The 24,070-nt window shown below is 45.4% G+C and overlaps 1 protein-coding gene across 1 annotated transcript in view; it reads left to right on the top strand.

Annotated features, from left to right (window-relative positions):
• The window catches only part of TTLL8 (tubulin tyrosine ligase like 8), a 44,435-nt gene that overhangs the window by 19,505 nt on the left and 860 nt on the right, over window positions 1–24,070 (top strand). The window contains exons 8-11 of the mRNA XM_088025748.1: window positions 10,113–10,299; window positions 18,423–18,571; window positions 20,637–20,880; window positions 23,167–23,602. Coding sequence (XP_087881874.1) covers window positions 10,113–10,299; window positions 18,423–18,571; window positions 20,637–20,880; window positions 23,167–23,602 — 1,016 coding nt within the window. The remainder of the gene's footprint in view (window positions 1–10,112; window positions 10,300–18,422; window positions 18,572–20,636; window positions 20,881–23,166; window positions 23,603–24,070) is intronic.

Raw genomic sequence — 24,070 nt, 5'->3', positions numbered from 1 at the left:
AGTTTAATTTTATTTTGGTCTAAGAACAGATATTGTATGATTCCTATTCTTTTAAATTTGTTAACGGGGGGATGGGGAAGGGAGCAAGATAGCAGAGGAGTAGGAGACCTGGATTTCGTCTGGTCTCAGGAATTCAGCTGGATAGGGATCAAACCATTCTGAACAGCTACGAACTCAACAGGAGATCAAAGAAAAGAATAGCAACAACTCTCTGAACCACTTTCTGGAAGGTAGGACGTGCGGAGAAGTGAATCCGAGGCGATATTTGGGAGGATAGACGGCAGGGGAGGGGGCCTCCGTCGGCCGCTTCTGGCAAGTGCTAGAGCCGCGGAGCACAAAATTGGAACTTTTAGAAGCCGATTCCCCTGAGGGACGTCGCTCCAGTGGCTAAGCGGGGGGGGAACCCTCGTGGGACAGTGTGGTCTCAGGACCCTCGGGGTCACAGAAAGACCGGGGGTGCCTGAGTGCGGCAGAGCTCCCAGGGATCGGAGCGGGGAAGCCGGCTGCAGAGACGGAGCCAAGGCGCGGGCTCTCAGCTCGGGGTTGCCATAAACTGTGATCCGTGGCCCAGTCGGGCCACTGCTCCTCCAGCGGGGACCCAACAAGCGGCAGATCTGGGGAGACTCCCCTTCCTCCCCGGGGAGGAGCGGCGCGGGAGCGCACCGCAGGGATCTGCTGGGTTTGGAGACTCCACACGGGGTCGGGTGCCAGAGATAGAAACACTCGGTCACAGGCCGGGTGAGCACGGAGTGCGGCCGGAGACCGGGGACATGGGAGTGACTGCTTTTCTCTGGGGGCGCACTGAGGAGCGGGGCCCCAAGTTCTTGGCTCCTCCGGGGCGGAGATTGGGAGGCCACCATTTTCGCTCTCGTCCTCCAAACCTGTAGGGAGAGCTTGCAGGGAACAAAAGCTCCTGAGAGCAAACCCGAGCAGCTTGCTTAGCCCGGACCGACAAGGGCGGGGCAATTCCGCCTCCGGCAAAGACATTTGGGAACCACGGCAACAGGCCCCTCCCCCAGAAAATCAGCACGAACAGCCAGCAAGCCAAGACCAAGTTGATCGATCAAGGAGAATAGGAGAACTCCAGCGCTAGGGGAATACTGCACATAGAATTCATGGCTTTTTTTACCATGATTCATTAGTCTTTCAAAATTAATTTTTTTAACTGTCTTTTTTTTGAATTTTTCTTTTTCCCTTTTTCAACCAACATCTTATCAATCCATTTTTAAAAAAATTTTTTTAATTTTTCATTTTTAGAGTTATATTCTATCCCTTCATAGTAATAACCCTTATTTTTGGCATATATATATATATATATATATATGTTGTTCTCTCTTTAAAATTTTGAGATATAGTTTCTTCTAACATATCAAAATATACCCTAAATCTCTAGTGTATGGCTTTGTTCTTGTCTCCTGCCTGATCACGTTCTCTCCCCTTTTTTTTCTTTCTTTCTTTCTTTTTTTTTAAATCCTCTTCTTTCTTTTTTCAAACACCTTCTTATCAATTCCTTTTTTAAAATTTTTTATAATTTTCATCTTTACAGTCATATTCCATCCCTTCATCGTATCAACCCTTATTTTGTACATATATAAGTTTTTCTTTCTTTAAAATTTTAGGAGGCACTTTCTTCTAACAGACCAAAATACACCCAAAATCTACTGTGTGACACTGATCTATGCACCAGCCTGATCATATTTGATCATATTCTGTTTTATTTGTTTTGTTTTTGTTTGTCTTTATCTTTTTCTTTTTCTTTTTTTTTCTCTTTTGTTTTTCTTTCTTTCCCTTTCTTTTCCCTTGGTTTCAGGTCTTTTCTGATTTGTTTAGAGTATATTTTCTCAGGACGTTGTTAACCTGTTAGCATTTTGTTCTCTCATTCATCTATTCTCCTCTAGACAAAATGACAAGATGAAAAAAATCATCTCAACAAAAAGAACAAGAGGTAGTACCATCTGCCAGGGACCTACTCAATGTGGATGTTAGTATGATGTCGGACCTAGAGTTCAGAATCATGACTTTAAAGATACTAGCTGGGCTTGAAAAAAGCATGGAAGTTATTAGAGAAACCCTCTCTGAGAAATAAAAGAACTAAAATCTAACTAAGTCGAAATCAAAAAGGCTATTAATGAGGTGCAATCAAAAATGGGGGCACTAATTGCTAGGATAAATGAGGCAGAAGAGAGAATCAGTGATACAGAAGACAAAATGATGGAAAATAAAGAAGCTGAGAAAAGGAGAGAAGAACAACTACTGGATCACAAGGGCAGAATTTGAGAGATAAGCGATAATGAAAGGATGAAACAACATTAGAATAATTGGGATCCCAGAAGAAGAAGAAAGACAGAGAGGGGCAGAAGGTATATTGGAGCAAATTATAGCAGAGAACTTCCCTAATGTGGGGAAGGAAACAGTCCTCAAAATCCAGGAGGCACAGAGAACCCCTCTCAAAATCAATAAAAATAGGTCAACATCCCGACATCTAATAGTAAAACTTACGAGTCTCAGAGACAAAGAGAAAATCTTGAAAGCAGCTCAGGAGAAGAGATATGTAACCTACAATGGTAGAAACATTAGATTGGCAACAGACCTATCCACAGAGACCTGGCAGGCCAGAAAGGACTGGCATGATAGCTTCAGAGCACTAAACGAGAAAAATATGCAGCCAAGAATACTATATCCAGCTAGGCTGTCATTGAAAATAGAAGGAGAGATAAAAAGCTTCCAGGACAAACAAAAACTAAAGGAATTTGCAAACACGAAACCAGCCCTCCAAGAAATATTGAAAGGGGTCCTCTAAGGAAAGAGAGCGCCTAAAAGCAGCATAGACCAGAAAGGAACACAGACAATATACAGTAACAGTCACCTTACAGGCAATACAATGGCACTAAATTCATATCTTTCAATAGTTACCCTGAATGTAAATGGGCTAAAGGCCTCAATCAAAAGACACAGGCTATCAGATTGGATTAAAAAACAAGACCCATCCATATGCTGCCTGCAAGAGACTCATTTTAGACCCCAAGACACCCCCACATTGAAAGTGAGGGGGTGGAAAACCATTTACCACGCTAATGGACACCAAAAGAAAGCTGGGGTGGCAATCCTTATATCAGACAAATTAGATTTTAAACAAAAGACTGTAATAAGAGATGAGGAAGGACACTATATCCTACTTAAAGGGTCTATCCAACAAGAAGCTCTAACAATTGTAAATATCTATGCACCTAACATGGGAGCAGCCAATTATATAAGGCAATTAATAACAAAAGCAAAGAAACACATTGACAACAATACAATAATAGTGTGGACTTTAACACCCCCCTGACTGAAATGGACAGATCATCTAAGCAAAAGATCAACAAGGACATAAAGACTTTAAATGACACACTGGACCAAATGGACTTCACAGACATATTCAGAACATTCCATCCCAAAGCAATGGAATACACATTCTTCTCTAGTGCCCATGGAACATTCTCCAGAATAGATCACATCCTAGGTCACAAATCAGGTCTCAACTGGTACCAAAAGATTGGGATTATTCCCTGCATATTTTCAGACCACAATGCTTTGAAACTAAAACTCAATCACAAGAGGAAAGTCGGAAAGAACTCAAATACATGGAGGCTAAAGAGCATCCTACTAAAGAATGAATGGGTCAACCAGGAAATTAAAGAAGAATTAAAAAAATTCATGGAAACCAATGAAAATGAAAACGCAACTGTTCAAAAATCTTTGGGATGCACCAAAGGCAGTCCTAAGAGGAAAGTATATACCAATACAAGCCTTTTTCAAGAAACAAGAAAGGTCTGAAATACACAACCTAACCCTACACCTAAAGGAGCTAGAGAAAAAACAGCAAATAAAGCCTAAACCCAGCAGGAGAAGGGAAATAATAAAGATCAGAGCAGAAATCAATGAAATAGAAACCAAGAGAACAGTAGAACAGATCAACGAAACTAGGAGCTGGTTCTTTGAAAGAATTAACAAGATTGATAAACCCCTGGCCAGACTTATCCAAAAGAAAAGAGAAATGACCCAAATCAACAAAATCATGAATGAAAGAGGAGAGATCACAACCAACACCAAAGAAATACAAACAATTATAAGAATATATTATGAGCAACTCTATGGCAGCAAATTAGATAACCTGGAAGAAATGGATGCATTCCTAGAGATGTGTCAACTACCAAAATTGAACCAGGAAGAAATAGAAAACCTGAACAGACCTAGAACCACTAAGGAAATTGAAGCAGTCATCAAAAATCTCCCAACAAACAAAAGCCCAGGGCCAGACGGCTTCCCAGGGGAATTCTACCAAACATTTCAAGAAGAATTAATACCTATTCTCCTGAAACTGTTCCAAAAAATAGAAATGGAAGGAAAACTTCCAAACTCATTTTATGAGGCCACCATTACCTTGATCCCAAAACCAGACAAAGACCCCATCAAAAAGGAGAATTACGGACCAATATCCTTGATGAACATGGATGCAAAAATTCTCACCAAAATACTAGCCAGTAGGATCCAACAGTACATTAAAAGGATTAGTCACCACGACCAAGTGGGATTTATCCCTGGGCTGCAAGGTTGGTTCAACATCCACACTCAATCAACGTGATACAATACATTAACAAAAGAAAGAACAAGAGTCATATGTTCCTCTCAATAGATGCAGAAAAAGCATTTGACAAAGTACAGCATCTTGATCAAAACTCTTCAGAGTATAGGGATAGAGGGTACATTCCTCAATATCATAAAAGCCATCTATGAAAAACCTACAGCGAATATCATTCTCCATGGGGAAAAGCTGAGAGCTTTTCCCCTAAGGTCAAGAACGCGGCAGGGATGTCCACTCTCACCACTGCTATTCAACATAGTATTAGAAGTCCTAGCCACAGCAATCAGACAACAAAAAGAAATCAAAGGCATCCAAATCGGCAAAGAGGAAGTCAAACTCTCACCCTTTGCAGATGATATGATACTTTATGTGGAAAACCCAAAAGACTCCACCCCAAAACTGCTAGAACTCATACAGGAATTCAGTCAAGTGGCAGGATATAAAATCAATGCACAGAAATCAGTGGCATTCCTATACGCCAACAACAAGACGGAAGAGAGAGAAATTAAGGAGTTGATCCCATTTACAATTGCACCCAAAACCATAAGATACCTAGGAATAAATCTAACCGAAGAGGCAAAGGATCTGTACTCAGAAAACTATAAAATACTCATGAAAGAAATGGAGGAAGACACAAAGAAATGGAAAAACGTTCCATGCTCATGGATTGGAAGAACCAACATTGTGAAGATGTCAATGCTACCTAGAGCAATCTACACATTCAATGCAATACCCACCAAAATACCATCCACTTTTTTCAAAGAAATGGAACAAATAATCCTAAAATTTGTATGGAACCAGAAGAGACCCCGAATAGCCAGAGGAATGTTGAAAAAGAAAAGCAAAGCTGGTGGCATCACAATTCCAGACTTCCAGCTCTATTACAAAGCTGTCATCATCAAGACAGTATGGTACTGGCACAAAAACAGACACATAGATCAATGGATCAGAATCGAGAGCCCAGAAATGGACCCTCAACTCTATGGTCAACTCATCTTTGACAAAGCAGGAAAGAATGTCCAATGGAAAAAAGACAGTCTCTTCCACAAATGGTGTTGGGAAAATTGGACAGCCACATGCAGAAGAATGAAACTGGACCATTTCCTTACACCACACACAAAAATAGACTCCAAATGGCTGAAAACCTAAATGTGAGACAGGAGTCCATCAAAATCCTAAAGGAGAACACAGGCAACAACCTCTTCGACCTCAGCCGCAGCAACTTCTTCCTAGAAACATCGCCAAAGGCAAGGGAAGCAAGGGCAACAATGAACTATTGGGATTTCATCAAGATCAAAAGCTTTTGCACAGCAAAAGAAACAGTCCACAAAACCAAAAGACAACCGACAGAATGGGAGAAAATATTTGCAAATGACATATCAGATAAAGGGCTAGTATCCAAAATCTATAAAGAACTTATCAAACTCAACACCCAAAGAACAAATAATCCAATCAAGAAATGGGCAGAAGACATGAACAGACATTTTTCCAAAGAAGACATTCAAAGGGCCAACAGACACATGAAAAAGTGCTCAACATCGCTCGGCATCAGGGAAATCCAAATCAAAACCTCAATGAGATACCACCTCACACCAGTCAGAATGGCTAGAATTAACAAGTCAGGGAACGACAGATGTTGGCGGGGATGCGGAGAAAGGGGAACCCTCCTACACTGTTGGTGGGAATGCAAGCTGGTGCAGCCACTCTGGAGAACAGTATGGAGGTTCCTCAAACAGTTGAAATTAGAGCTACCATTCGATCCAGCAATTGCACTACTGGGTATTTACCCCAAAGATACAAATGTAGGGATCCGAAGGGGTACGTGCACCCCAATGTTTATAGCAGCAATGTCCACAATAGCCAAACTGTGGAAAGAGCCAAGATGTCCATCAACAGATGAATGGATAAAGAAGAGGTGGTATATATACACAATGGAATATTATGCAGCCATCAAAAGGAATGAGATCTTGCCATTTGCAATGACGTGGATGGAACTGGAGGGTGTTATGCTGAGTGAAATAAGTCCATCAGAGAAAGACATGTATCCTATGACCTCACTGATATGAGGAATTCTTAATCTCAGGAAACAAACTGAGGGTTGCTGGAGTGGTGGGGGGTGGGAGGGATGGGGTGACTGGGTGATAGACATTGGGGAGGGTATGTGCTATGGTGAGTGCTGTGAATTGCACAAGACTGATGAATCACAGATCTGTACCTCTGAAACAAATAATGCAAGATATGTTAAGAAAAAAAAAGCAGGAGGGGAAGAATGAAGGGGTGGAAATCGGAGGGGGAGATGAACCATGAGAGATGATGGACTCTGAAAAACAAACTGAGGGTTCTAGAGGGGAGGGGGGTGGGGGGATGGGTTAGCCTGGTGATGGGTATTAAAGAGGGCACGTTCTGCGTGGAGCACTGGGTGTTATGCACAAACAACGAATCATGGAACACTACATCAGAAACTAATGATGTAATGTATGGTGATTAACATAACAATAGACAATAAAAAAATTTGCTAACGGGTATTTTATGACACAGGATGTGGTCTAACTTGGTGAATGTTCTATGTGAACTTGAGAAGAATGTGTGTTCTGCAATTGTTGGATGAAGTAGCCTGCAGACATCAATTACATCCCTTTGATTGAGGGTGTTGTTGAGTTCTACTGTGTCCTGATTTTCTGCCTGCTGGATCCATCCAGTACTGACGGAGGGTATTAAAGTCTCTAACTGTGATAATGAATTTGTTCATGCAATTCTATCACTTTTTGCTTCACGTATTTTGATGCTCTATTTTTGGGTGCCTATACATTAAAGATTGTTATGTCTTACTATAGCATTGATCCTTTTATCATTATGTAATGTTCTCTTTATTCCTGGTGGTTTCCTTGCTCTGAAGTCTGCTCTGTCTGAAATCAATGCACGTACTCTTGCTTTCTTTTGATTAGTCTCATGTGACATACTTTCTCCATCCCTGTACTCACAATCTATATGTGTCTTCATATTTAATGTGGGTTTCTTATTGAAAATGTACAATTGGGTCTGATTTTTTTATCCACCGTACAATTGCTTTTAGTTGGTGTTTTCAGGCTATTGACGTTTTAAGTGATTATTGATACAGTTGGATAAACATCTACACATTTGTTACTGTTTTCTATTTGTTGTCCTTGGTCTTTCTTCCTGTTTTTCCTTCCACTCTTTTTCTGCCTTTTATGGTTTTAATTGAGCATTTCATATAATTTCATTTTCTCTCCTTTTTAAAAATTTTTTAATTTTTTTTAAAGATTTTACTTATTTATTTGACAGAGAGAGACACAGCGAGAGAGGGAACACGAGCAGGGGGAGTGGGAGACGGAGAAGCAGGCTCCCCGTGGGGCAGGGAGCCCGATGCGGGGCTCGATCCCAGGACCCTGGGAGCTGAAGGCAGACGCTTAATGACTGAGCCACCCAGGTGCCCCTCCCTTTTTTTTTTTTAAAGAGAGAGAGCGTGTGTGAGTGTGGGGGAGGAGTAGAGGGAGAGGGAGAGAGAATCCCAAGCCGACTCTACAGTGCGGAGCCCATCACGGAGCTCTGAGACCATGACCTGAGCCAAAATCACGAGTTGGATGCGTAACCAACTGGGCCACCCAAGCGCCCCATTTTCTCTCCTCTTTGAGCATAGCAGTTGTACTTCCTTTCATGTATTTTTAGTGGTTACCCTAGAGTTTGCAATAGACATTTACAACAAATCCAATTCTGTTTTTCAAGTAACACCGTACCACCTCACCATAGCACAATATTTTTATAATAACAAAATGTTCCTAGTTCCTCCCTCCTGGGCCTTGTATCATTGCTGCCGTTCATTTCACTTTTCCATGAGCTATAATCATTGAATACATGGCTGCTGTTATTATTTTAATAGTAATTATTATTGTTCTGTCAGATCAATTGAGAATAACAAAAATATTCTTATGAGAAATAAGAATAAGAAAAATAAATAAGAAAAGTTTTTGTTTTGCCTTCATTCATTCCTTCTCTAATGCTCTTCCTTTCTTTATGTGGCTCTGGCCTATATTATTTTCCTTCTCTCTGGAAAACAACATTTCTTAGCAGGTCTACTGGCAAAAAAAATCCCCCCTCCTTTTTTTTTGATCTGATACAGTGTTCTGTAGTCCTGTGATGAGGGCTCAGTCTTTAGTGAGCCTGTGTCCCTGGACTGGGAACTTCACTAGTACTTCTCCGTCTTTACCCCTTTGGTGGGCAGGATGGCTGGAGGGGCTGGAGCAGGTCAGGCTCTGGGTAACACTTGCTCCTGAGGACAGGCCTTGTTAAGAACAGAATGGTCTGACAACTTTAGGGATGGTCACTTTCCTTTCTTGCCAGAAGCAGGGGGGATTTTCTCCCATATTCATGGTGAGAACCAGGCCAAATTCCTGGAGGTAAGAATGACAAAAACATGCCCCCCCGCCCCCCAAACTGACCCTTCTGGGGTTTTTGACTCAGATTTGTCCACACTGAGCCTTCAGCAGTTCATCAGTTAGAGCTCGAGTTTTTCTCTCCTGGTTCTGGTGTCTGGGGAGGTTTCTGCTTAGGGTTTTTGATCCAGTGAGTTGTGATTCTCTGTATCAGCCTGACTTTCTCTGCGACTGGGGGGGGGGGCAGCAGTTTGTCTTGTGACCTCAGTTCTCTGATGGAGCAAAGAAGAGTTGTTGATTTTTCAGTTTTACTTTTTACTTGTTAGGATGGATTGGCAACTTCCAGGCTCCTTCTATGCCTGACCAGAAAACAGAAGTGCAAATTTTCACTTTAAAACGACTATTTTTATGTTCTGTGAAAAAATTCACCTCCATACAGTTTAAAAACACATACTGTGATCTCTGCGGCAACTAGGTGAACCACAGCACTTTCTCCTGGGTCCACAACCGCTGAGGTCCTGGGTCTGCGATGCCTCAGCCTCCGCCCCCCCAGCCCCCCTCACATTTGTGGAGACGGTTTTGTACACCTTCCAAGCCTCCTAGTCCCTCCGGGCTCCTACCCCGTAACCACCCAGACAGTTACTGGTTGCCAGCTCATTCTCCTTTGGGGACCAGGGGGCCAGGCTGCCTTGTGTGGGAGCTGGGTTCCTGGAGGTTTGCTCTTACCTGGACGGGAGAACTCCCTGCACTCAGTGCTTCCTGAGACCCACGGGTCCCAGGAGCATGAGATGCTGCATAAGAGGTCGGACGCAGGCAGCCACCAAGCGCGCACAGGCTTGCGGGCATCAGGCAGGATCGCCCGCCCAAGTACTTACTGACTACACAGTGTGTGCTCAGAAAAGTACAGGTTTTGTAGCAAGTTTGGAAGTGGTGCTGCATGGTCGCCCGTGGGGCTGAGTCTGGTTGGAGGGTGTGTGCAGCGGGGGGAGGCGTGCTTGGAGCCCGGGTTGGCTGCCCAGAGAACGCTCAGAGGGCTGGGGTGGTTTTTGTGCAGTGCCCCAGGTGGTCCCCACTCACATCCTGTGCTTGGGTTTCAGCTTCCGAGAATGCCGAATCCAAGCTCACGGGCCTCTCAGGACAGCTCGTGGACACTGCGTGCAAGGTGTGCCAGGCCTACCTGGGGCAGCTGGAGCATGAGGGCATCGACGTCTCTGAGGACTCCACCAGGGGCCTCACGGAAGACGAGTGGAAGGACCTGACAGAGCAGTACTACTCCCTCCTTCAGTAAGACGCGCCTGGAGCTCGGTGGCAAGAGTCAGCACGCACCCTGCTGGCTCACCTAAAGGGGGGATGTGGGGCGGGCATCAGGAGTTGTCTAAGGAAGTCCCACCTCTGGGACGTCTGAAGCACCTGTCTGGGGACTGGGGCATCTGTCTGGGTGGTGGGGTACCCAGATTCACTCACTGGTGCCTGTCCCGCCAAGTCGCTGTTGGCTTACAAAAGGATGACACCTCCTTGGGGGCACCTTTGGGTACCATCTCCTCAAGCACTTTCCACACTGTTCATGTCTTCTACCTCATTTGAACCCCACAGGTGGGCTCCGGATAGTCAGGACCAGCAGAGGCCTTGCCTGGCCCAGCGCTCCTGACTCTCCAGGACCTTCGGTGCCCCCTGGTGCCTGGGAATCCAAAGGCTGAGCCTGGCTTTCCGCCTTTCCCCCGAGGGCTGGATCCCTCACAGCCTAGAGGCCCAGCACCCCCGTTTTTCCTTTTTCAGAAGTCTGACTCTATTGTGCCTAGATGTGGCTTTCTTTGTTATGTCCTCTACCTAGAGATTTTTAAATATGTGGGTTGGAATCTTTCGTCAATTTTGGAAAGTTCTCAGCCACTGTCTTCAAAGTACTGCTCTGCTTCGTTCGGCTCCTCTCTTTGGGCTCCAGTTATATGCACAGCCGCTGTGTGACTGTTCCACACGTCTCTTTGCTCTGTCCTGTTTGCCTCGTTCCTTTTTCCTCCCTGAGTCTGAGTTTGTGTATTTTCTATCAACCCATCTTAAGGTTTCCCAGCCTTGTCTTCTGCAGTGTCCAGGCTGATTGTAACCTGCCCAATTCTAGCTCCAGCATTGGGATGTCCTTGTACCGCTTGTCCTTGCACTTTACTCTCCGTCAGGTTTTTCAGCCTCTTCTTGGTCTCTTTTCGTGTGCTGCACCTTGTCCATAAAGGAAGTACCGACAGAAGTTTATGCTGTTTCCTAAGAGGGGGCTCACACTTCCCTCTGTTGTAGATACAGTGTGTGCAGCTGATGTCCTCAACCAATTAGCAGGGGGCAGGGCCAGATTGCAGCTCTGGGCAGGTTCAGCGCATTCTGGTGTCAAGTGTCTCAGGAGTGAAACTGAAAGATATTGTTGAAGACCCTGTCCCCCAGGAGAGACTTCTCCCCAAGTACCACGGGAATGGGAGGTTTCACTGTCGTTACAGCCCAGACACACCATCTTCGTGCCCTGGGAAAAACTGGCCATGTGTTTTGAGCATTACTAGACTTAGGTCTTTCATGCCAGTTGACATGGCTATGTGGCTTCTCATTCCTTAAGAAAATCCTTCGGCTTATGCCAAGCCTAAATCTCAACCTTCACCCGGATTTGGCAAATATTCTTGGGGAATAAAATGGCCAACAAACTCAGTTCACCCAAGAAAGGCTTTTCTGTGCCTAGATGTAGTTCACCTATTCCTCTTTACATCCACAACCCTCTGATGTTTTGAGAAACATGAAGTTTGCAATTTATCTGGTTTTTTTTCCCACTTGTCATAACAGGCATAATGACTAGCCACTACCTACTACTTACGACCTAAATAAGGAAGCATCCTAATTCTTATTAATCATTTTATTTTATCTCCTGTATTTGGTTTCTGGTTACACAATTTTGTTTTTATGTTTCAGGGTTTACCTTAGAGATTACAGTATACATTCTTGATTTATTATTGCTTATCTTCAGTCAGACCTTCACTGGCTCCCAAACAGCATCACAGCAGTGGGATTCCATTCGCTCTCTACTCATTCCTTATACTCTTGTCATTTATTTCACCTCTCTCTATATATTTTCTATTTTTAAGAAGATTTTATTTATTTATTTATTTAGAAAACGTGCAAGTAGGGGGAGGGGCAGAGGGCAAGAGAAAGAATCCCAAGCAGACTTGGCGCTGAGCCCAGCGCCCGACACAGGGCTCAATCCCACAACCCTGAGATCACAGCCTGAGCCAAAATCAAGAATCAGACACTTAGCCAACTGAGCCCCCAGGCACCCCTTGTTTTCCATTTTTAATTGTCGTAAAATAAACATACAAAATTTGTTGTCTGAACCATTTTAAAATAGTCACCTAAGTACCTCAATAGTGTTGTGCAACCATCAGCACCGTCAGTCTAGCTCTTTTCATCCTGTAGAACTGAAACCCTGCCCCCATTAAACGCCAGCTCCACATATTCTCTCCAGCTCTTGGCCCCCACCATCTACTCTCTGTCTCCATGAATTTGTCTCCTCCAGGTGCCTCACAGAAGTGGAATCATACAAGATTTGTCTTTTTGTCACTGGCTTATTTCATTTATAATGTCCTCAAGTTTTATCCATGTTGTAGCAGATATCAGAGTTTCTTTCCTTTTAAAGGATAAATAATATTTTGTTGTATGTATATAGTACACTTTGCTTATTCATTCATCTGTCAATGGACATTTGTGTTGCTTCCACATTTTAGCTCTTGTGAATAATGCTGCTGTAAGCATGGGTGTGCTAATATCTCTTTGAGATTCTGCTCTCAATTCTTTTGGGTATGTACCCAGAAATGGAATTTCTGGGTTATATGGTAATGCTATTTTTAATTTTTTGAGGAACTTCTGTACTATTTTCCACAGCAGCTGCACCATTTTACATCCCCACCAACAGTGCACAAGGGTTCCAATTTCTCTACATCCTCACCAACATTTGTTATTTTCTGTGCTTTTAAAAAATAATATCTATTTTCATGGATGTGAGGAGGTATTTTACTATAGTTTTGATTTTCACTTTCCTAATGATTAGTGGTATTGAGCATCTTTTCATGTGCTTATTGGACATCTGTATGTCTTCTTTGGAGAAGTGTCTGTTCACATCTCTTGCCCATTTTTGAATCAAGTTAGCATGTTATTGTTGAGTTTTGGGAGCTCCCTGCACATTCTGGATGTGAGCCCCCATCAGATACATAACTTCCAAATGGTTTCTCTCATTTTATGGGTTTTGCCGTTTTACTCTGTTGATTATATCTTTTGATGCACACATTTAAAAACTTTTCATGAAGTCCAATTTGTCCATTTTTTTCTCTTGTTGCCTGTGCTTTGGTCTCATATCCAAGAAATCATTGAGAAATTCAATGTCTTGAAGATTTTGCCCTATGTTTTCTTCAAGATTTTCACAGTTTTTGGTCTTACATTTAGGTCTTTGATCCATTTTGAGTTAATTTTTGCACATGGTTTTAGGTAAGAACCCAAATTCATTCTTTTGGTTATGGATATCCAGTTTTCCCAGTACCATTTGTTAGAGACTGTCCCTTCCCCCATTGAATAGGATTGGCACCCTTGTCAGAAATCATTTGACTATATATGTGAGGGTTTATTTCTGGGGTCTCTATTCTATTTCATTGCTCTTGTGTCTGTCTTCATGTCAGTAACACACTGTTTTGATTACTGTGGCTTTGTATTAAGTTTTGAAATCAAGAAGTGTGTGTCGTCTAACTTTGTTCTTCTTTTTCAAGATTATTTTGGCTAGTTGGCATCCCTTGAGAGTCTATTTGAATTTAAGAATGGGTTTTTCTATTTCTGTGAAAAACATCATTGGGATTTTGAATAGGGATTGTATTGAATTTGTAGGTATTTTGAGTACTATTAAGATCTTAAACAATATTAAATCTTTTAATCCATAAACATGGATGTGTTTCCATTTATTTATGTCTTCTTTAATTTCTCTCAGCAATTTTTTTGTAGTTTTTGTTGTACCTTTCACCTCCTTGGTTAATTCCTAAGTATTTGATTATTTTTGATGTGATTCTAAGTGGAATTGCTTTCATAATTTCCTTCTCAGTTTGTTCCTTGCTAGTGTATAGATGTGCAACTGATTTTTGTTTGTTGACTTTGTATCTTGCTACTTTGTACTTCACTTATTAGATGTAACATGGTTTTTTGGTGGAATCTTTAGGATTGTCTGCATATACAATCATATCATCTGCAAACAGATAATTTACTTCTCCTTTTCTAGTTTGCCATTTATTTCCTTTCCTTGTCTGATTGCTCTCACTAGAATTTCTATTACTCTGTTGAATTTCTATTACTCTATTACTCTGTAGGCATTCTTGGGCACCTGGGTGGCTCAGTCGGTTAAGCGACTGTCTTCGGCTCAGGTCATGATCCTGGAGTCCCGGGATCGAGTCCCGCTTCGGGCTCCCCGCTTTGCGGGGAGTCTGCTTCTCCCTCTGACCCTCCCCACTCCCATGTGTGCGCTCTCTCTCTCTCTCTCTCATTCTCAGTCTCTCAAAATAAATAAATCAATCTTTAAAAAAATAATAAAAAAAAGAAAGTAGGCATTCTTGTCTTATTCTTTTTTTTTTTCTTAAGTAGGCTCTACATCCTATGTGGACCCCAGTACAGGACTTGAACTCACAGCCCTGAGATCAAGAATTGTTTGCTTTACTGATTGAGCCACCCTGGCACACCCCTTGTCTTATTCTTAATCTTAAAGGAAAAACTTCCAGTCTTTCACCATTGAGTATGGCATTTGCTGTAGGTTTTCATATACAGCCTTTATTATGTTGAGGTAGTTTCCTTTTATTCCTAGTTTGTTGAGTGTTTTTATCAGGAAAGGGTGTTCAATTTTGTCAAGTGTCTTTTCTGCATCAGTTGAGATGGTCATGTGGGTTTTTTCCCCTTCATCTGGTAATGTGATACATTACAGTAATTGGTTTTCAGATGTCGAACCATCCCTGCATTCCTGGAATAAATCCCACCTGGTCATGGACTGCAATCCCTTAACATGCTGCTGAGTCTGGTTTGCTAGCATTTGTTGAGGATTTTTGCATCAATGTTCATAAGGGACATTGGTGTGTAGGTTTCTTTTCTTGCAGTGTCTTTGTCTGGCTTTGGTATCAGGGTAATCCTGGCCTCATAGAATGAGTTAGGAAGTGTTTCCTCATCTTCCATTTTTTGGAAAAGTTTGGGAAGGACTCATATGGTTCTTCTCAAATTGTTTGATAGAATTCACCATGGAGCTGTCAGGTCCTGGACTTTTCTTATTTGGGAGATTTTTGATTACTTTAATTACTGATTCAATCCCTTCAGTAGTTATAAATTTATTTATATTTTCTGTTTCTTCACAATTTAGTCTTGGTAGGTTTTGTGTTTCTTGGGAATTTGTCCATTTCATCTAGGTTATCCAATTCATTGGTGTACATCTGTTCATAGTTCTCTCTTATAATCTTTTTTGTTTTTGTAAAATCAGTAATAATGTCACCAATGTTATTTTTTATTTTGATAACTTGAGTATTCTCTCTTTTCTAAGTCCATTGAGCTAAAGGTTTGTCAATTTTGTTGATCTTTTCAAAGAACCAACTTTTAGTTTAATTAATTTTCTCTATTTTGATTAATTCTGCTCTAATCTTTATTGATCACTTTGTTCTACTAGCTTTGGGTCTAGTTTATTTTTTTTTCTAGTTTCTTAAGTTGCAAAGTTAGGTTGTTGATTTGAGATTTTTCTTGTTTTTTTTTTAATGTAAGCCTTTATAGCTGTAAGTTTCCCCTTTAGCACAACTAGCAATCCCATATGTTTTAGTATGTCGTGTTTTCATTTTCATTTGTCTCTCAGTATTTTCTAATTTCCCTTGTGATTTCTTCTTTGATCCATTGGTTATTTAAGAATTTGTTAATTTTGTGAGGGTGCCTGGGTGTCCCAGTCTGTTGAGCATCAGAGTCTTGATTTCAGCTCAGGTCTTGACCTCAGGATCAAGAGTTCAAGCCCAGCTTTGGGCTCTACCTGGGGAGCCTACTAAAAATTTTTTTAAAAAAAGAATGTGTTAATGTCCACAAACTTGTTTATCCACTTGATTAGATCTTTTAAAATGCATGTCAATGATGTTTTGTAATTTTCAGTGTTCAAATCTTGCATTTCTTTTGTTAAATGTATTCCTATGTGTTTTATTCTTTTTGATAATATTATAAATGGAACTGTTTTCTTAATTTTGTTTTAGGATTTTTTGTTGGCAGAATATAAAAATATAATAGATTTTTAAAAGATTTTATTTATTTATGTTAGAGAGAGAGAGAGAGAGCAGCAGGGAGGGGCAGAGAGAGGGAGAAACCCAAGCAGACTCCACACTGAGTGCAGAATCAACACGGGGCTTGATCTCACAACTCTGAAACCAAGAGTCAGATGTTCAACTGACTGTGCCACCCAGGCGCCCCTGTAATTGATTTTTTTATATTGATCTTGTAACTTGACTTTGCTGAACCCATTTATTAGTTCTAGTACTTTGTACTGTGTGTGTGTGTGTGTGTTCCTTAGGATTTTTTACATATAGGGTATGTCATCTATAAATAAAAACAATTTCATTTCTTCATGTCCAATTTAAGTTACAGGAACTCAAATTTGCTTTACCATTCAAAAGTTGATCAGTGGGGTATTAGTCATCCTTAAAAAGGAAGTTCATCAATGGATGAACCTTGAGGACATTATAAATGAAAAATACAAATATTGTGTGATTTCACTTATATGAGGTACTTAGAGTGGTCAAAATCACAGAGGCAGAAGGTAGATGATGGTTACCAGGGTCTGGGGGAGGGGATGGGGAGTGAGTGTTTAATGGGGACAGAATTTCAGTTTGGGAAGATGAAAAAGTCCTGGGGGCAGATGGGGGTGATAGTTGCACAACATAAATATTCTTAATACTACTGAACCGTACACTTAAAATGGTTAAGATGGCAAATTTTATGTTATATGTACTTTGCTACAATAAAAAAATTGAAAGAATGTCAATTGGTAGATTTTACCCCATTTACAGAATAAAGAAGAAAACTATATGATCATCTCAATAGATGCAAAACATTGATGAAGTTCCATAATGTGCATGTTACTTTTTTTTTTAGTGAACTAGAAAAAGAAACTTTAATTGGAAAAGCTTATGTACAAAAATTCTAAAGCTAACACACTTCCTAATGCTATGTAATGAAATTGTTCTCCTTGAAATCAGAATGAGACAAAAATGCCCACTATCATGACCGCTATTCAGTATGGACTGAATGGTCTGTTTAGTTTAAAAGTATAGAACGAAAGAAATAAAAGGCATAAGATCAGAAAGAAGCAAAACTATTTACTGAAAACCTGATTATGCACATAGAAAATTTAAAAAATCGTACAGAAAGTTACGTGAGTTTAGTGAGGTCAGTAGGCACCAGGTCAGTATACAAAACTCCGCTGTGTTCCTATACACTAACAAAAATCATAGAATGGAATTCTAAAAATGCAGCCTATAATAACATCAAATAACAACAAATATCCAGAGAAAAATAACAATATAAATTGAAGACCCTAAACAGAACATTATAAAATTAAATAAAAATAGTGACCTAATAAGTATGTGTGTGTATAATAAAACCATGTTCATAAATTAGAAAACTCAGTGGTATATTTTTTTTCTTCCCAAACTAATCTAGAGATTCAATGTAATCCCAATCAAAATCTGTGCAGGAATTTTTCTTGGGGGCTTGAGTGGGAGGAATTGACAAACTGATTCTGAAATTTATTTGGAAATACAAATGATTTCAGAAAAGCCAAGACAACCTTGATCAAGAAAAACAAAATTAGAGAATTTCTACCCATATTTCAAGACTTACTACAAATGTACCTAATCCAGACAGGGTGGCATTGGGTTACGGGGCATTACCAGACCAGCGCCATGGAACAGCATCTAGATGCAGATCCTCATGCACATGGTCACTTAGGACCAACCCTTAGGAAGGATTAGTCCTTGCACTAAATGGTGCTTGAGCAGTGAGCATCCTTGTGAACAAAAAAGGTGTATCTTGAATCCTGTCTCCTAAATACAAATAAAGACTAATTTGAGGTGTATCATGTGATAGGTGAAAGTTACAGAAAAGGAAAACATTGGAGTGTATCTTCATGACCACAAGGAAGGCAAAGATTTCTTAAATAGTCCACTAAGCATTAACCATAATAGAGCAAGTCTATAAATTGTACTTTATTGACATGAAAACTGTTTATGAGGAAACGCTACACAGAGGATGCAAAGACCAGCCACAGAGTGGAGGCACACACTTATAACACGCATACCCACAGGGTCTCGCGGCATCTCACGGGCTCTCTGGATCTTGCTTTGTAGTGGTGAGGCGTTCATCTCCAATTCGAGAAATCACTTTTCGCAGTGCCAGGCTCTGCTGAATAAAATCACGTCTGTGAACCCTCAGACGGAGATCGACGGGCTTCGGAACATCTGGATCATAAAGCCGGCGGCCAAGTCCCGCGGCCGAGGTGAGTTGGAGGCTGGATGCTGAGAGGTGGCCACCTGCGGCCCCCAGAGCGCAGCGTGCGTCCGGGCACAGGTGCATGACTCGGGGCTCTCTGCGGGGCAGGTGGCTCTGAGACACTGGTCTTCATGGCCCACTTCCGAGGTTTGCTAATGAACTGGGATGTTCCCAAGTTAAACTGGGCTGTACTTTTCTTTTTATATTACCTCGCCCAGTCTTGGCAACAGGCTTACCCTAGCTGCTAAGATGGATTGAGGACTTCCATCTCAAGCAACAGCGGAATTCCCGTTCCTTACTCACCTGTAATCACCGGGCTCTCCTGGAGGCCCCTCCTTAAGGCCTGTACCTTTTGTCTGTGGTTTTTGTCTGGTGGGCTCAGGCTTTGTACCTCATCTTGTGTTGTGGCTCAGACTGTGTCCTCTTTATTCTTAATGGTGAAAACTGTGGGTTCTTTTTAAAACAGGGATTTCAAAGTTTTTTAAATCTTATTTGCGTTTCCAAAGAACCAACCTTAGGCTGAATTTTTCCAATTTCTTCTGAGGGATATTATCCCCCTTGGCTCTGACTTTAAGGCTAAGCTTATTTATTTCCAGTCTTTCTCGTACAACAACAAAAGCCTTAAGTCTATGAGCTCTCCTCCCAAGACGGCCCTCACTGCAACATCCGTCTTTGTGTCACATGACGTTCTCACTTTCCTGAGTATCTAAATAGACTTTAATTTTTTTTTGTGGATATTTTATTTTCCCCTTGAGTTATTTGAAGAGTTTTGTTGTTGTTTTAAATTCATAAGTGGTTCATTTTTACGTGATTTAAAAAAATGTGTATTAATTTGAGATGTTACTGCATCTGGCCTTCCCCAGCTGTCCTCTGAGTGCCCACCCTCTGGGGTCGGGCCAGGGCTCCTCCAGGGGCTCCATCCTGAGCCTGCTGTTCTTGATAGTAGCATCCGTCTGCAGGTGGCTCCCTCCTCCTGTCCATCAGGCCCGACCTTCCTCCCACTGCAGACACCTGCGTCCCCAGGGATGCCCCACAGAAACCTCAGACCCAGCTGTTCAAATCCAAATGCAGGGCTTTCTGGCTGGGCACTGCCTGGGCCCCTTGCTGCTCTGAGCCCAGGATAACCTCAGAGGTTCGTTGCTTTGCCCTAGTCTTTCATTTCCAGATGGCAAGGTCTCAGCTTTGAAGAGACTGCACTTACATTTTTGTGGGGAAAGCTCACCTCATGTGTTGCTATGCCTTGTGCCTTGGGGCCTCTGCACATGGTGCTCCCCTCCAGTGATGTGTCAGTCAGGATAGGCCAGATTGTGCTGGGTAACAAGCAGTCCCCAAACTTCAGTGGCTATCGGTGAGACCCACTCATCTCTACTCATGCTCGTCCATTATGGGTTGACATGAGAAGAGAGTTGTGGGCGGTTGGGGTTCTGCTCACCAAAGTCCTCGCATCATCTTGTGACATCACTCCCTCCAGGCTTCAGGGTTGTCATGGCAGAGAAAGAGAGGGCTGGAGGGTCTGGTGGTGACCCAGCAGACGAGAGGGGGGCGTGTCCCCTCTACTCAGAGGTCCCTGGTCACCATTAGTCACATGGCCTAACTTTGGGGGGTTGAGGGTGAGAAGTTGCAAAGTGGAGGAGGGCCGGAGTGTGTGTGCAGCCCTCCCATTTGTCCAGGCGCCCGCGGGAGGGGGGCCTCACCAGACCGCAGGCCCCTGGGCACCTGCCACCCCTGTCTGCTGGCTCCCTGAGGCCCACAGAGCTTCCCTGCCCCCTGTCCACCGCACACCCAGGGCTCGTGCTCAGCCACCCCTCGCTGGCTGCCTTTAAACATACATCTGTCCCCATCCCTGCCCCTCTCCATTCTGTGTCCTCTCCTGAATCCTGGGGGCTTGCCCCCTGGTGGGAGAGCCTGGGGGCCTGGCACCAGCTGTGGCCTCCATCCTGAGGGCAAAGCCCTCCCTGCTGGGCCACCCAGGTGTGCTGCCTCCCGGGCCTGGGTCAAAGCCATGTTGGGCCTCAGAGCTGATGCTCGACCCTGCACGCCGTGCCCTGGGGCTCAGTGGTGACTTCTTGCAGACATCGTGTGCATGAACCGAGTGGAGGAGATCCTGGAGCTGGTCGCTGCAGACCACCTCTCTGCCAAGGACAACAAGTGGGTGGTGCAGAAGTACATCGAGACCCCACTGCTCATCTATGACACCAAGTTCGACATCAGGCAGTGGTTCCTGGTCACTGACTGGAACCCCCTGACCATCTGGTTCTATAAGGAGAGCTACCTGCGGTTTTCCACGCAGCGCTTCTCCCTGGAAAATCTGGACAGGTTGGTTGGAGCATCAGCTTGGTGCCACTGGGTGTGAGGGGGCACAGTGTGTGCCCACGACACCTGCGGGAAAGGGGTGGGGTGCCAGGCCATGTCTGCTGTCCCCCATCACCACCGGCGGCACAAATGAGGAGGGAGGCTCGGGTAGGTTAAATCCCCAAGGGGCAGGCCCAGGCCTGCTGTTCTTCAAAGCCCATGCTCTGCACCCCATAATGTGTGAATCTCCTCCAGAAGATCCTCAAAGCTCCATGTGCCATGTGCCCACAAGGTGCAGGCACGGCCCAGGGATGACACATCTCAGCGACAGGTCCAGAGCCCCCCCTGTGTGGATGCTGTCCCCTCTGCTGGAAGGGCTGAGTGGAGGCCCTGCTCACATGCTGACCCACAGCTGGCCAAGCTTGGGGTGCATACTTTGCCCGCCGCGCTGTCCTGCTCTCTCTGGGTCCAGCTGGCACACAGGCCTGGACGCCTTTGGAGGCTCCCAGGGGACATCTGCCTTGCCAGCCCCTCAAACCCCCTCCCTAGTCCCTGCAGGGCTTTCTCTTTATGAGCCCCAGAAGTCCTGGGGTGGGGGTCCTGCAGACGGCTGGGGAGGTAGGGGTGTTCAGCCCCTGATGAGGCAGCCTGTGGGGCGTGAGAATGGCCTGAGGGGTCCTCTGAGGATCCCAGCTGTGCCAGGCAAGACAAGAAGTGGGGAGCACCTGAGCCAGAAAAGGCCAGGACCGTGTGGGCCGCACCCCAGATCCCAAGGCCCCTGGGGGGCATGGTGCTGGGGAGGGTGCCACATGGAGAGGCTCAGACGTCCCGGAAGAGGGTGCCAGGGGTGGCAGAACCCACACCTCGCCAGGGTCTCTGAGTGGGCAGGACGTGTGTGCAAGGCCCCTCTGCAAAGCCTCAGGAGTGAGGCAGAGAATTCCCCTTGCCTCTGTCCAAACCAGAGGCTTCCCTGTTCTGCCTTGTGACCCCCTCGCTGTGTGGGGCTGGGTGCCTAGGCATCTTGACCAGGAGGTTTACAGGGGAGTCACACAGAATTGAAAGGGCACGGTGGGCATGGGGCCTACTAAAGAAAGGGAGGGGTGCCTGGGTGGCTCAGTTGGTTAGGCATCCGACTCTCCATCTCAGCTCAGAATTGAGAGGGCTGGGAGCTGTTCAGCTGACATGTTAACTGTGCCCCCAGGCTAGGGGCTGTGGCCACACCAAGAGTCGCACCTGGCAAGTGACGCTTGGAGTCACACTTGTCAGGCAGGCTGCTGGGGAGAAGTTCTGTCCCGCAGCTCCTGGAGTGAGTTCGTCTCTGCCAGGCCAGGGGGGCCTGGAGGAGGGGTCGGGCAGCTCACTGTGCACAAGGAGCCCCTTCCAGCCCCACCCCCCGCCCCAGGCCACTGGACCCACCAAGCCATGACGGGATGCCTAGCAGATCTCTTGCCCTCTCTGAGCCCCATTTCTCCATCTGGGATCATAACCCTCACCCCAGATGAATAGGAGATTCCCTGAAATCGTTTCTGATTGGGCATGGCCCAGCCTCTGATATACTGGCCACAATGGGTCCACTGTGGGTCCACTACCCTAATTTCGTGGATCTCAGGTCCCAAGGCCCTTCTGTCCTCTGGAAGTACAACCTCTCCAGGGTTACAGGGACGGGTCTTACTACCCAGAGCCACATGGCTCATCTAGTCCAGTTACCTGTTTCAAAACCTGTTTGGAACAAGGCAAGAGTGTAAATTAATTAGTTTCACAGAGACTTTTTCTCACTTTGTCTCACCAGACCAGCTCTTCAAGAGCCACATCTCTATTGCCAGGTGCAGATGGGGAAACTGAGGCTCTGGGGGGTGTTACTTCCAGAGGACCCAAGCTATCAGAGCCCCTCTTGCAGCCGCCCTGCGGCGGGGTAGGGGGGCGGGGGCGAGAGAGAAGAGTGTCCGGGGGCGGGGTTAGCGGGGGCTTGGGGTTCCGTGGGGGCAGACGGTCGGCGGGGGTGGGGTCTCGGGGGAGGTGTCTGCGCGGACATCGGGATAGGTGGAAGCCATAAGGGTTCTGGAGACTGAGTCATGGGGTCCAGGGTCGCGGTCCGGGAGTGGGATTGCGGGCCCCAGCGTGGAGACGGGGTCGCGGGGAGGGGAGGTCCGGGGTCCTGGGGCGGGGGAGGTGGGAGGCGGTCTGGGGGCGGGGTCGCGGGGAGCGGAGGTCCGGGGTCCTGGGGCGGGGGAGGTGGGAGGCGGTCCGAGGGCGGGGTCACGAGTTCAGAGTCCCAGGAACCCCAGGCTGACCGCGGCTTGCCTCGCGCAGCGCCATCCACTTATGCAACAACTCCATCCAGAAGCACCTGAAGAACGACAAGGACCGCAGCCCCCTGCTGCCCTACTACAACATGTGGACCAGCACCAGGTTTCGGGAGTACCTGCAGAAGAGGGGCCGCGGGGCCGTGTGGGCCAGCGTCATCTACCCCGCCATGAAGCGGGCCATCGCCAACACCATGAGGGTGGCCCAGGACCACGTGGAACCGCGCAAGAACAGCTTCGAGCTGTACGGGGCCGACTTCATCCTGGGGCGCGACTTCCAGCCCTGGCTGATCGAGATCAACTCCAGCCCCACCATGCACGCGTCCACGCCCGTCACGGCCCAGCTGTGCGCCCAGGTGCAGGAGGACACCATCAAGGTGGTCGTGGACCGCAGGGTCGACCGCAACTGCGACATCGGCAACTTCGAGCTGCTGTGCAGACAGGTGAGGGGCGCAGCGCTGGGGGTGGGGGGGACGCGGCACCTGCTGCCCACTGTCCGTGGCTGTGGCCACTTCAGGCAAAGGGAGCAGACAGTAACTCGGGTAGCCCCGGGGACTCCCTGGCCCCAGCTGGCCTTCACCGCTCTGCTTTTTTCCCTCTCCTCCCTAGCCATCCCCAGCTCTGTGGTCGCCAGGCGAGGAGGCCCCCTGCTTGGAATGGTGGGAGGCCCATGGCCTCCAGGCTCAGAATCTAGACTGTTCCTTTCCAGACCTGCAGTGTCCGCCCTCCCCCCACCTGGGGAGAACCGTGTCCTCCAGGGGTCCCGCCTGGTGCCTGCTCCCTGCTGCGAGCCTTCCTGCCGGCCAGGCGGCAGGGCTGGGTGGTCACTTTGCCAGGGACTCTGGTTCCGTGGGGGGATCCTGTGCCCGGGCCTCTCTGGAGGAGGGACCTGGTGGGCAGCCCAGCAGCCA

Source organism: Eumetopias jubatus, unplaced genomic scaffold, assembly GCF_037043125.1.
Source record: "Eumetopias jubatus isolate StellerSeaLion01/CBP00866 unplaced genomic scaffold, mEumJub1_p1.0 scaffold_8, whole genome shotgun sequence".
In the NCBI taxonomy this organism is placed as follows: domain Eukaryota; kingdom Metazoa; phylum Chordata; class Mammalia; order Carnivora; family Otariidae; genus Eumetopias; species Eumetopias jubatus.
This window is presented reverse-complemented; position numbering and strand designations above follow the sequence as displayed.